The sequence below is a fragment of the Somniosus microcephalus genome, chromosome 5, assembly GCF_052327205.1.
Source record: "Somniosus microcephalus isolate GS21.2 chromosome 5, FLI_Smic_1.0, whole genome shotgun sequence".
Taxonomy (NCBI): domain Eukaryota; kingdom Metazoa; phylum Chordata; class Chondrichthyes; order Squaliformes; family Somniosidae; genus Somniosus; species Somniosus microcephalus.
Window position 1 is genome coordinate 246,039,389 of NC_140991.1, and position 14,704 is coordinate 246,054,092.

General features: G+C 43.8%; 1 protein-coding gene across 3 annotated transcripts in view; it reads left to right on the top strand.

The window, feature by feature from the left end:
- The window catches only part of sycp2l (synaptonemal complex protein 2-like), a 291,748-nt gene that overhangs the window by 161,121 nt on the left and 115,923 nt on the right, over positions 1–14,704 (top strand). For all 3 annotated transcript variants that reach the window (XM_085988796.1, XM_085988797.1, XM_085988798.1), the window contains 3 exons: positions 1,004–1,067; positions 1,150–1,216; positions 8,802–8,856. In XM_085988796.1, the coding sequence (XP_085844922.1) occupies positions 1,004–1,067; positions 1,150–1,216; positions 8,802–8,856 (186 nt within the window). The remainder of the gene's footprint in view (positions 1–1,003; positions 1,068–1,149; positions 1,217–8,801; positions 8,857–14,704) is intronic.

Below are 14,704 nucleotides of genomic sequence, written 5' to 3' on the forward strand. Positions count from 1 at the left end.
TTTTGATCCCACTTTACTTAGCACCATTTCCCGCTCCTACTTGCTGCTGCTCTTGGGGTTGAGTGCTGTGCCGTGGGTGGAAATTCCTGATCTCTCAATTATTGGGTGAATTCCTGCCCACCACATGCGTTCAATCCCCAAGAGCAGCGGTTGAGAAAAGCTGGAAATGGCCCCGAGGGAAGAACTCGAAGTGGTGCCAATTAGCAGATACTGAATCTAAAACGAGGATGGTTACTGCGTATGATTGGGTAATTGGCAGACTTCAGGCCTTTTCCTTGATATTGCCTTGTGTTCATTCTTTCAGAAGGTCCAGAAAATGGGTGAATGCACAAATCCAAACTGAAATGATGCATGCACTATGGTTTGAGTTGCAAGTAAATCCCAAGTCCAAACGACAGTGTTGCTTTTAAGATGTTACTTTTACACGAGTTCCTCCATATCACGCCAATAATTGTGAAATACAACAAATTTTCAGATTTTATTTTTGCCAAATCTATGTAGTAATGTAATTTAAAATCACTTTACATTAGAAAAAATAAACTGGGAAGGTTTATTTTTTAAATTTAATTCTCATCCTTTTGCTGAATTTGGACCTCCATTCAAGATTTGGCTAGAAGTTAGGTTATGTGGTCATGCCAGTTGAGTTGAATGTGGTGAAGCTCGAAGACTTTCCCAAAAGGCAAATTATGCATGTGCAGTGATCCCATCTGCGGCTGTTATTTGGTTGAATACCTACATTACAGCAGTGACTACATTTCACAAGTACTTCATTGGCTGGAAAGCACTTTGGGACGTCCTGAGTTCATGAAAGGTGCTATAAATGCAAGTTTGTTCCTTCTTCAGAGAAATTAAGTCCTGTAAGCACTTTTTTCATATTGAATCTGTCTGATAACTTCACATTTTATTTTTAGTTAGATTAGGTCAAGTATTTGAACCTTGTTTTGATTTTCAGGAATGAGTGTCCCAACTGAATTGAAATAACAGTTTTAAAATATTTTAACAGAAAATCAATCCTCCTGAGGTAACAGAACCAAAGCAGAAGCAAACTGTAGATGCAGAGGACGCAGGTTGGCATCCTTCAGCTTGTGTTTTACCTCCCTATTGCAAAAGAAAAGTATATTTATTCTACTCTTGATTTTTTTTTAATAGAGGCGGAGACTTCAGACAGATGGTACAACATGACTGCTGAATCTGAAAGAAGTAAAAGCAAATCCCTGTATGTACTCCACTTCCATCCTATTTTCCATGCAGTTATCTGTAAGGGCAGATTTTTTTAAAAGTCTATATTCAGAACCTGTCAGTCTGCAGTGCGAGAGGAATAGCTCCCACCAGTAAAGCTGACCAGATAGCTCATGATTACACCATCCTGGGCAAAATATTTATATTCCCTCGTGCCTCTGACATTCTATTTCTTCATGTATTTCAAAAAAAATAGTGGGCCATACATAATTTTCTGTAGGAGTGAATCTAATGGTTTCTGCCATTAGTTAGACTTACCTTCCAAGTTTAGGTTTTTAAAAACTTTTGCGTGGCAAGTTGCTGAAAGTGCGAGCTGATAATGACTCCGCAACGGACAAAGGGCATCTGGGACATGAGTGAACAGGTCCTTAACCAATCTGATTGAAGGATTGTGAAATTAACAGCGCAATGACTGAGAAGGAAATGTCATTTAAAGTGGGTGAATTCAATGCCAAATAAAAACATGGTGTGGAGATGCTGGTGTTCGACTGGGGTGGACAAATGTAAGAAGTCACACAACACCAGGTTATAGTCCAACAGTTTTATTTGAAATCACACGCTTTCGGAGCGCTGCTCCTTTGAAGGAGCAGCGCTCCGAAAGCTTGTGATTTCAAATAAAACTTGTTGTGCCTCAAGGGGTTTTATACCCTTATTAGCTATATAACAATTAAGAAGGACTCCGAGGTGGAGAGTTTAGTTAATGGCCATTTTATTTACAATGTGCTTCTTCACTCAATGCACTACATTTCCCATAGTGCATTGCAAATCACCACTACAGTGTCCCATGTGGGACAATTCTAATACACATTCAAAATACACAACATATTTCCTCCCCCTTAAAATAGAATGTCCACAAAACAGAATAGCTGAAATTGACTAACTTTGGAAGAGAAGGTAGACTGCCTCTACACTCCGCTAACCCTGGGGATTATTCTGCCCCATGCACACTGGTTAGCACTAACTAACTAAGGCACTCTGGAGGCTGCCTTTCTCTTTGGGGGTAACGCCTAGTCTCAGGAGCAGGCTCTGGCTGGCTCGCCCGTGACCCTGCAGGCGTGGCTTCCTCCCTCGATGGCACAAGAGTGGATGGTGCCACTGTCTCAGGGTCGGACGACCAGTCCCTGCTGGAGCCCCCAGCAGGTCCTTGATCCTCTGTTTCTTGGGTTACCTGTGGCGACTGTCTTGGCAGTAACTGGTCTACATGCCGTCTCCATGTTCGGTCGTCTCCGGTGCGGACTCGGTATGAAACAGGGCACGTCTTTTGAATGACCGTAGCCGGGACCCACTGCTCCGGGGTGGTGTAGTTACGCACGAGGACTTTGCCCCCCACCACAAAGTGTTGTTCTTTGGACCTCTGACCTCGTCTGCTGACTTGATCCTGCTGATTGGCGTGCACCACTGCTTCTGTGGACATTGGCCTCAGCAGGTCAAGGCGTGTCCGTAGCTGCCCTCCCATGAGTAGGTAAGCAGGAGATGCTCCAGTCGTAGCATGAGGCGTGTTTAGGTATTTCAGCAAGAAAGCATTCAGGCGCTGCTTTAGAGGAGCATCACTTCTTGCCGCTTTCAACGCGCGTTTCAGCGTTCTGACAAATCTCTCCGCCAATCCATTCGTGGATGGATGATTGGGCGCGGAGAACGTGTGCTGGATTCCATTGCTCTTGAAGAATTCCTCCATCTCCTGGGATGGGAACTGTGTTCCATTGTCGGTTACGATCTGGTCCGGCAGACCAAATTGCCCAAACATCTGAGTCTCAATGGTTTTCTCCGTAGTGGTAGTGGCCATTACTGCAACCTCCGGCCATTTGGAATGGGAGTCCACCGCGACCAGGAACATCGCTCCTTCCACTGGTCCCGCGAAGTCCAGATGGATCCGTTGCCACGGTGTTGCCGGCCATTCCCATGGATGCAGTGGCGCTGCTCTTGGCGTATCCCTGGTTATCTCGCATGATGGGCATGATTTCGCTTCAACTTCAATTTCATGATCCAGACCGGGCCACCAGAAGTAGCTTCGTGCCAGCTCCTTCATCCGGACAATACCACAATGTCCTGAGTGCAGCTCGTTGAGGACATGTTTCCGCAGCTTTGGTGGTATGATCACTCACATGCCCCAAAGGAGGCATCCTGACGTGACAGACAACTCCTTCCCTCTTGACAGGTAAGGTAGGAGCTCAGGTGCTGCGTCTGACACCCGTAATCTGTCTCCTCGCATCACCCGATCCAGCACCTTGGATAGCGTAGGGTCCACTCTGGTCTCTTTCTTGACCTGCTGGGCCATGATGGGGGCATTGCTCACCATGTCAAAGTAGAAAATCTTCTGCTCACAGCCTTCAGAGGGCACAGGCAGCGGAAGTCTTGACAATCCGTCCGCATTGCCATGTGCTGCTGACCTCCGGTATTTGATGTTGTAATTGTGAGCGCTTAACATCAGCGCCCAGCGCTGCATCCTGCACGCTGCCAGGGAGGGTATTCCTGTGTGTGGACCAAAGATCGATGTCCGAGGACGATGATCCGTCAGCAAGGTGAATTTCCTTCTGAACAAGTAGTGATGGAACTTTTTGATTCCAAAGATGATGCCCAAAGCCTCTTTTTCGATCTGCAGGTATTTCATCTCCGGCTTGCTCAGGGACCTTGACGCGAATGCAATTGGCTTCTCTTCGCCTGAGGGAAAGATGTGGGACATGACCGCGCCGATGCCATAAGACGACGCGTCACCGGCCAGCTGAATGTGCAACGACTGGTCAAAGTGCGTCAACACTCTGGGGTCAGTCAAAGTTGCTTTGGCTTTCCTGAATGCAGCTTTGCAGTCCTTCGTCCACGCCCAGGCCTTGCCCTGATACAGCAACTCATGTAATGGCTTCAACAGTGATGCCAGCTGTGGAATAAACTTACCGTAATAGTTCAGAAGACCTAAGAATGACTGCAGCTGGCCGACATTTGTAGGTGCAGGAGCGTCGGCAATGGCTTTCACTTTAGACGGTGCTGTGTGTAGGTCGTCCGCGTCGATGACCTGGCCTAGGTACTCCACTGATGGCTTGAAAAATTCGCATTTGTCCTTGCGAACGCATAAGCCATATTCTTCAAGTCTTCCCAGTGCCTTCGTCCGGTTCTGCAGATGCTCGTTGTCCTCCTTTCCTGTGATAAGGATATCGTCGAGATAACATTGTACCCCTGGAATGTCGCTTAAGATCTGGTCCATAGCCCGCTGAAACAATGCTGGTGCTGACGTTATACCAAAGGGTAGGTGGCAGTACCTGTAGCGGCCCTTGTGGGTGGTGATGGTGAGGTACTTCTGTGAGTCCTCTTCTAAATGCATTTACAAGTAGGTTTGGCATAGATCAATCTTGCTAAACTTCTGACCGCCTGCTAGACCCGCGAAAAGATCTTCAATGATGGGGAGTGGGTACTGTTCAGCTGAGAGCACAGGATTCACTGTTACTTTGAAATTTCCACATAAGTGAACCGCGCCGTCACTCTTCATCACTGGTACCACGGGCGTGGCCCACTCACTGTGCGAAACCGGCACCAGGACACCTACCTTGACCAGACGCTCCAGGTCAGCCTCCACCTTTGGTCTGAGTGCGTAGGGAACGTTCCTGGCCTTCAGGAATCGTGGCTGGCTGTCAGGCTTCACCTTCAGTTTGACCGTAATCCCCTTCATACTCCCCAATTCTCCGTCAAAGACAGCCGCATGCTTTGTCAACACTGCCGCTAGCCCCGCCTCTTCGACTGACACCGCATTCGCTTTTTTCCAATCCAGATGAATTTTCTCCAACCATGGCCTGCCCATCAGGGATGGATAGTTATCCTTGACCACGTAAACTGGCAGCATCACGGTTTGTCCATTAAGCTCCACCTTGACCTCTGTTTTACCCAGCATTGGGACTGTTTCCCCAGTGTAGGTCTTTAAGATGAGCTTGGCCTGCATCAGTGATAGGTGGTTCAGTTTTTCTTTGAATAGCTTCTCTGAAATCAAGGAGACAGCGGCCCCCGTATCCAGCTCCATTTTGACCGGTATTCCCTCTAGTAGTGGAGTGACTCCATAGCCTGATGAGCTCCATTCACCGTTAACACTTGGAGATTCAGCTCCCCATCAGAATCTGTGTCACTGTCTTCCTGTTCTTGTTTCACCATGTGTAGGTTTTTCTTTTTAGAACGCCAGTTGGATGTGTTTCCTTGTTTGTTATTGTGCGTCTCTGTGTAGGATTGTTTGCTTTGCCCTTTACACACACGTTCAATGTGTCCTTTCTTTTCACATTTCCAACAGGTCAGGTCTTTACACCAGCAGTCAGATGGCTGATGACCTGACCTTCCACATCTGTAACGCTCTCTGGCGCCCCTTGCATGCTTATCCGGTGTAGCTGCTATCCTGTGCACTCTTGTTGCAGCCCCCAACAGTTGTGCATCTTTAGCTGCTAACTTCATAGACACAGCGAGCTCCACTGCTGATTTAAGCGTCAGTTTGTCAGTCGTGAGCAAGCGCTTCTGTGTTGCTTCACATCTTAATCCACACACAAACCTATCACGGACAGTGTCATTTAGAGTTTCACCAAACTCGCAATGCTCAGTTAGCTTCTTTAGCACTGCAACATATTCGGCTATGGACTCACCCTCCCCTTGGTTTCATTTGTGAAACCTGAACCTCTCGGCAATCAGCAGCGGCTTGGGTGCGAAATGTGTTTCCAAAACTTCCACAATCTGATCATATGTCTTAGCGCCGGGCTTATCCGGGTGCATCAAACTCCGTAACAAGCCAAATGTTTTTGCTCCGATCACAGAGGAACGTCGCCACTTTCACGTCATCTTTAATGGCATTTGCAGTCACGAAAAATCTGAAACGCTCTGTATAAGCATTCCAGTGCTCCGCCGTTTCATCAAACGGTCCAAACGCTCCGGTTAGTATAACCATTTTGTTTTCTTTTTTTCTTTACAGTCCTTTTCCTCCACTTTGTTTCACTGTATCGTTACTCTCCCCCTTCTTATTTGTGTAACACACGAACCGCCACCTTTACGAGGCGATTGCATCAGCACTAAACTGCGGGCGCGCCATTAAGAAAAGACAGGAACTTCTTTAAACATTGCCGATTCCAGTGCAAAGTGATGCGCAAGTCAGTCGTTCTCATCGCCAGTTTTGTTGTGTCTCGAGGGGTTTTATACCCTTACCTATATAACAATTATTAAGAAGGACTCCGGGGTGGAGAGTTTAGTTAACGGCCATTTTATTTACAATGTGCTTCTTCACTCAATGCACTACATTTCCCATAGTGCATTGCAAATCACCACTACAGTATCCCATGTGGGACAATTCTAATACATATTCAAAATACACAACAAAACTGTTGGACTATAACCTGGTGTTGTGTGACTTCTTAAATAAAAACAGAAATTGTTGGACATAATCAGCAGGTCAGAGTTGGCATTTCAGGTCGATGACCTTTCGTCAGAATTCAATGCCAAATCAGGTACAAGAAGGGAAATAGAGAGGGAAAGAAAGATTGGATTAAGAGGGGAAGAAAAGACAAAGGAAAAGTCTATACATTTTAAAAATATCCAACAACAATTGATGGAATGAGACTCCACATTTGTAATAGTTAATTATGGTGCAAGATAGATTCATTGGCAGCAATTAACACTTGGCACATTCTTAAAAGAATCTGACTGCTAATCCAGGCTTAACTAATTATGCACGGACTTTAAACGACTCTAAAACCGGCTCCTTGCGTCACTTCAGACCAGCTCTAACTTTAGTTCGTATCCACCATGCAAGTATAGCAACTTCAAGGTGAGATGCTGTTTTCTTGTTTTGATTGTCCTTATGATAGTTTACAAGCTATATATTAGTGACTGCACTTTTTATAAATGGAGGGTGGAATCTGTTAATGGGAGCTAAATTAACTGGATTGTTCTTTACCAATTACACAATGGAAGTGGGGTAGATTATTTTTCTGACATGGTTTTTTTTCCACTGCACAATTTTCTGCATGTGCTTAACTGATGGTTTATACAACAATTGACAGCCAATCCAGTTAAGAATCATCATGTATGCTAATCTACAAAACTACAGAGTTTTTGTAGTCCAGCGTGAGCAGTGCAAATGGCGATCAAATAGCACACACTGTCCGTGCAAAATACAGACTGTTGCCAACTGTGGTGTTGGAAGCATTTTTGTTGTTTTTGACATTGAGGGACTCGGTAAGGGTCTGGAATTATTGTAAATATACCGTTCTACTGTTTTTTTAGCCGTAGCCTAGTGGTTTTTAGTCTGAAAAAAACCTCGATGGTGCTTCTGCATTTGAAAAATCACTGGATAATAAAGTGTGCACTGAAACATTGCACATCTGCAGAAGATGGCTGGCATTGCATTATGTAGCGATCAGTTCCTAAGTGGACCTTGTGTTTACTATGATTTAAGTGTGCCGTTGACTGCCCAATTACAAGGCAAATGTAGCATGGAATATAGAGCCCTTTTCACCTATTCTCTGGCTTACTGGAATATATCCAGTACTACTATGGACATCTTAACAATAATGTACAAACTGAATTTGGATGATGTGATCCTTTAAGCCTCGGTATCATTGCGGTGAATCTGTGCTGTACCCCCTCCAACACCAGTATATATCTTCCTTGAGGAGCAGTGTCCAAAGCTAACTGCAGTACTCCAGATGGGGTCTGACCAAGGCTCTGTACAACTGAAGATTAACCGCCACCCCTTTCTATTCCAAAGCCCTTGAAATAAAGTTCCATTAGCTTTTGTGATTACTTACTGTACCTGTGCACTATATCTTTGATATTACCATCCATTTTGTTTAAATTTCTGCAATTTCATAAGAGAAAGTTTGCACACTACTGTTGAGATGTCCATCAAAATGTATAGGATAAATCAATAAAGGAGAATGCTGATTACTGAGTTGGTGCAGTCTTGCTTATTCTCTAAATATATGGATTCTGTATAAGCCCTTTAATTTTCAAGCAATTAATGGGCAAGTGTCAGCTCGGCCCCCACTCCCATAAAGTTAAACCAAGCAAATGTTTCAAGAGTTCTGTTCCTGTTTGTTTCTCCATATCTTGAAGGCCCTTTTGGAGATGGATGTGGAGTAAGGATAGGATGTGGCTTGTTTGTGATGCCCCTCCAGGTGAATAGCCTGGTAAAGGTGCACACATGAATAATGGTCATCTCCTCCAGCCCTACAACCCACCAAGACCTGTATTCCTCCAATTTTGGCCTCTTGTGCATCTCCAATTTCCATCACTCTACTATTGGTAGCCATGCCTTCAACTGCCTCGGCCCTAAGCTCTGGAATTCCTTCCCTAAACCCCTCTGCTTCTCTTTCCTCCTTTTTAAGTCACTCCTTAAATTCTACCAAGCTTTTGCTCACCTGTCCTAATAAGTCTGTGTGACTCATTGTCAGATTTGGTTTAGTGGTGCTCCTGTGAAGCGCCTTACGACATTTACTATGTTAAAGGCACTATATGAATGCAATTTGTTGTTTTGAGATACACGAGAACAATGAGCAGGAGAATATGGGCAAAGAAAGTGAGTTCTAATTTTTTTTGTCTCCTACAAGGAAAAGGGATGTTTTTGGTTTTGAGACTTCATCTGACTCTGCAGGGAATTTACAGGTGAGAACAAGTTTACCATTAATAGAGAATTGAATTTGAAATTGTCATGAGTCACTTCATCTAATCTCTTGTTTGGTCCCTTTAATTCTTAATACCTCTTTCACAAACAGCTATCTAGTACAGTTTTCAAAGAATGTATGGACTTTGTTTGCAGCACAGGATTATTTGTGTAAAGACATTTTTTCTACCTCCACTTCAATTCTTCAACTTTTTCTTCAATTTGTGCCCCTTTGTAACTATCTTGTTTAACAGTGGAAACAATGAACCACTATTTACCTTATCATAACCCTTCCTAATCTTGAAGACCTCCATCAGATCACAGCTTGACTTTCTCAACTCTAGTGAGAAAAATTCTAACTTCCCAAGTATGTCTTCATAATTGTACCCCTTATCACTAGTAACCTCCCAGTGAATATGCTCTCCATCTTTTCTATTGCTTTTATACCCTTCCCATAATGTGGTGACCTAAACTCTCCATGATAAATCTGTGGCCTACTGAGGTCTTTTACAAGTTCAGCATTAATTTCTTTTGTATTCTGTGCTTCTAGATTAAGAAAAACACACAACGATCGTTATTTTTAGCCTTTTATATTGTGTTGCCCCCTTTTAATGGCTTGTGTACCTGCTCGCCAAGATCCTCTGCTTCACTTAAAAATTGTACTGTTTAAGATTTCTTTCTTTCCCTATTCTAGCCTCCTAATGTATTAATTCACATTTCTGCATTGAACTGCATCTGCCCGTCCTACTCGTTTGTCCATAGTCTCCTGCCATAATTGCATATGCCATACAGAATCTGGCCATCAGCAAATGTTGCTGTTGTTCCCTCCATTCCGAAGTCCAGATTATGTATATAGTAAATATGAACACTGTGGAACACCACTCATCATATTTCCATCAGGAGGAAACTCCTTTTACCCCCGCCCTTGCTTTCTACCCTCCACCCATTTCTGTCCATGTGACCACATTCCCCTTAATTCCATGTATCATGCCTCTTACCTGGTACGTTATTGAATGCTTTTTGAAAATGCATATAAATGACATCCACTGCATCTCCTTTATCTAGCCTCTGTTTCTTCAAACAGATTGGTCAAGCAGGGCCTATCTTTTAGAAATATGTGTTGACTGGTCCTGAAATTTCTAGTCCGAACCTCCAGCAGTTCTTCCTAAATTTTACTCTGGATCCTCATGCAAAAATCATCTGTTCCTGGTTTGCCAGCTTTAAATTTGAGCAAACCCTTGAGTATTACTTCTCTTTGAATAACAGCCTCCATCCATCCCTGGTAGTTCAATATTATCATCCCTGTGGAAATTGCTATTCCCTCACTCTCCCATACAAGCTTACCTCCTTTATGATCTTATTAATACCAGTGTGCCCATAGAAACCTCTTTTTATTGGATTTGTTGCTTGCTAGTTTTCTCTCAAGTCCATCCTAGACTTTCAAGATGACTTTTCTAAACTTTTATATTATATTTATCTTGGTTTTCTTTTATCAGCTCTGCAAGCAAGAAATGCTGTTTTGTGTTTCAGATTTGATCTAATCATCCTATTCATCCATGAAACCCCAGCTTTCAACACCTTTCCATTTTGTTACTTACTGGATGATACTGGTACTCCTTTACCTGCTTAAATATTTTCCATTGATGATCTTTGGTTCCACTTACAAATTTCTCCTGTTTAATTTAGGCAAGGTCAATTGTTACCCCATCCCTCTCATTTGTTTCTTCCTTATCCTTGGCTTTCTTCCTTTTCTGTTCTTAGACTGAACCTAATTATATTGTGGTCATGTGATTTCCAAATGTCCCTTGTTTTACCGAGAACTAGGTTGAGTGGCACTTCCTTCCTTGTTGGAGTAGCGACCGGTAAGCTGAACAAACCCAATCCTGAGCACTTTCACTCTGCAACCTGCCCTCATAATTTAACCCTTTTAGCACCAGTTATATTCTTATGAATCTTCGCTGCACTCCTTCCTGAGGTGCGGTGCCAGAACTGAACGCAGTAATCTGAATTGGGTTTACTGAAGCTTTATATAACTAACATAACTTTGTATTCCAGCATCCTTGAGGTTAAGGGCAGTATTTCATTACCCTTTTAACTTATTGTTTTGTACCAGTCCATTAGCTTTTAGTGATTTCTGTACTTGGACCCTTAAATCTCTCTCTTCCTCCACAGTTCCTCGCTTCTCATCATTTAGAAAATACTCTGATCTATCTTTCTTAGGTCCAAAGTGGATGACCCCACATTGAACTCCATCTGCCACAGTTTTGTCCACTCACTTAGCCTATCAATGTCCCATTGCAACTTTCTGCTCCCATCTACACTATTTCCTGTGCCACTTAACTTAGTATCATCAGCAAACTTGGATACACAGCTCTCTATTCCTTTATCCAAATCATTTATAACTATAGTGAAAAACACAGTTCCCTGATCACCACATCCTGCCAATTTCAGTATATACCCATGATCCCTTCTGCCTCCTAACCAATTCCTTTGCCATGTCGATAGATTGCCACCAATTCCATTCGCTCTCATTTTGTGGAATCTTATCAAATGCATTCTGGAGGTTCATATAAATAACCACCTTAGGCACTTCCTTATCTGCCACGTTAGTTACATCTTCAAAAAAAATTCAACTACATTCATTAGACGTGATGTATCCTTTACAATTCCATGCTGGCTCTCTCTGATCAGTTCATATTTGTCCAAGTGCTCAGTCACTGTCCCCATTGACAGATTCTACTCACTTCCCCACAGCAGATGTTGGTCTAAAAGGTCTATAATTTCCTAGTTTGTCTCTTAAATACTGGTGTGATGGTGGGAATTTTCCAATCCAAGGGGACAATTCAACATCAACTACTTGCATTTATATAGACTTTAATGAAGTAAAATGCTCGAAGCTGCTTAACAGGAGCATTTTCAAACAAAATTTGATACTGAGCCACAGAAGGAAATATTAGGATAGAAGCTTGGTGAGGTAGGTTTTAAGGACAGTCGTAAAGGAGAGGTAGAGAGATTTAGGGAGGGAATTCCAAAGTTCAGGGCCTAGGCAGCTGAAAGCACGGCCGCCAATGGTGGAGCGGTTAATCTAGGGGATGCGCAGAGATCTGAGGATTGTAGGGCTGGAGGAGGTTATAGAGATGGGGATGGGCGAGGTCATGGAGGGATTTGAAAACGAGGATGAGAATTTTTAAATTGAGGCTCTGCAGGAACAGGAGCCAATGTAGGTCGGTACGCACAGGGGTGCTGGGTGAGCGGGACTTGTGAGTTCGGGTACGGGCAGCAGAGTTCTGGATGAGCTCTAGTTTATGGAGGGTGGAAGATTGGAGGCTGGCCAGGAAAGCGTTGGAATAGAGGTAACAAATGCATGGATCAGGCTTTCAGCAGCAGATAAGCAGTGGCAGGGGTGGAGTTGGGCAATGTTACGGAGTTGGAAATGGGTGGCCTTAGTGATGGCACGGATATGTGGTCAGAAGATCATCTTTGGGTCAAATACACCACCAGGTTGGGAACAGTCTGGTTCAACCTCAGACAGTTGCCAGGCAGAGTGACCAGAGATGGCCTTATCTGTGATTGACACGATGGGAGTCGCAAGATGGCAGGAGATTGTGACGTCAGCGCCGACCTGTATGACTGCTGTTTTACGAGCTCCTCCCCAACTGGTATTTTAATGTTGTATTTAATGTTGTATTTTAATATATCGTACTGTTAGTTTTTAGTATTCTACTGTTTAGTATTTAGCATTCTAGTTTTAGTATTAGTAGTTTAGTTTAAAAAAAAAAAAAATATTCTACTGTTTAACCGACCTGTGTGGCTCATGAGGGTAGCTGCTGTTTTACAAGCTCGTCCACAACTTTCCACTTTATTTATTATTATTAAACAATTTTGTAAGTATTGTTTCTTCGCTTATCCACTATGACCATCAATCACTTCTGGACATAAGAGCGTCCGGAGATATAGGACCTACCCCCGATTTTTCGAACTGGGACTCTGCTGCTACTACCATCTACCCTCCCACCTGCTTACCTGACTTCATTTCTGTGATCAGGAAGCGATGATGGCGCAAGCGGAGCAGACGAGCAGGTGCATTAGTGAAGCTGAGGCGACGTGAACATAGAAACATAGAAGATAGGAGCAGGAGTAGGCCATTTGGCCCTTCGAGCCTGCTCCACCATTCAACGAGATCATGGCTGATCATCCAAACCCTAGCACCCGGTCCCTACACCGACAGCCATCCCACCCAAGCCCTATCCCTGTAACCCCACGTATTTAATCCCCCCTAACACTAAGGGTCAATTTTTTAATCATGGCCAATCAACCTAACCCGCACATCTTTGGACTGGCGAATGTGCAGTCACTGGACAATAAGCTGGATGAACTCCGGGGGAGGCTCACCTTCCAGCGAGACATTAAGAACTGCAACGTCTTGATTTTCACTGGGACTTGTCTTGATCCATCGATACCGGCTTCGGCCATTCAACTAGAGGGATTCAACATTTACCGGCTAGACCGAACAAAGGACTCGGGGAAGAATAGAGGGGGTGGAGTATGCTTTATGATCAACAATTCTTGGTGTTCCGACGTGGAACTACTTACACCTTCTTGTTCACCCGATCTTGAACACCTGATGATCAAATGCCGACCCTTCTCCCTCCCGAGAGAGTTCTCATCCGTGATCATTACAGCGGTGTATATTCCACCACAGGCTGACGCAAATAAGGCACTAAACGAGCTGTATGGGACCATTAGCAGGCTTGAAACTTCCCATCCAGAGGCTGCATTTATCGTGGCTGGCGATTTCAACAAAGCCAATCTGAAGAAAGTACTGCCTAAATACCATCAGCATATCACCTGCCCAACGCGAGCCAAGAACACACCAGATCACGTTTACACTCCGTTCCGGGATGGATACAAGGCCCTCCCCCACCCTCCCTTCGGCAAATCAGATCACGACTCCATCCTACTGCTACCCACCTATAGGCAGAAACTGAAACAGGAAAAGCCTGTGATGAGATCTCTACAACGGTGGTCAGATCAATCAGACGCTATGTTACAAGACTGTTTTGATTCCACTGACTGGGATATGTTCAGGAATGCCTCGTCAATGACATCAACACATACATGTAATGATCAATAACATGTCATTCTATAGTGGACACTAGGTGGAGCTGTGTAGAGCTGTATATAGCTGTATGTATATAAGACTACACTACCCAGCTGTATGTATATTAAGACTACCCAGAAGGCAGTAGTCAAGATGGATGCCTCTACAGATACTGTACCTAGTCCACGTGCTCAATAAAGTGTCTAGCAAAAGCTAGCTGTGTTCATAATAAGAATGTCTATTAATGAACATAAGATGGTACCAGGATTGGTGAAGATCTGCTGAAAATTGTGAAAAGTGACATGGAGAATTTGAAGCCACCAGAGCGTTTGAAACTCTCAGGAAATAGCGACTACAATTGGCAGACTTTTAAACAACAATTCGAACTCTACATTGCAGCCATCGGATTCGGTACGAAGCCAGACGCAAGGAAGATAGTGTTGCTGCTTACGGTTGCAGGCCCACAGGCGATAGAGGTATTTAATACATTTGTATTTAATCCAGAGGAGAACAGAGAAAAATTAGAAGATGTGCTAAAAAAAAAATTGATGCACATTGCTCTCCCAAAAAGAATGAGACCTATGAAAGATACATCTTCCGTTCTCGGACACAGCAGCAAAATGAGACTTTTGATAGCTTTATAACTGATCTGAAACTGAAAGCACAGACATGTAATTTCTCTGAGCTCAAAGCATCCATGCTTCATGACCAGATTGTGTTTGGTATTCATGATAAAGTCAGGGAACGTC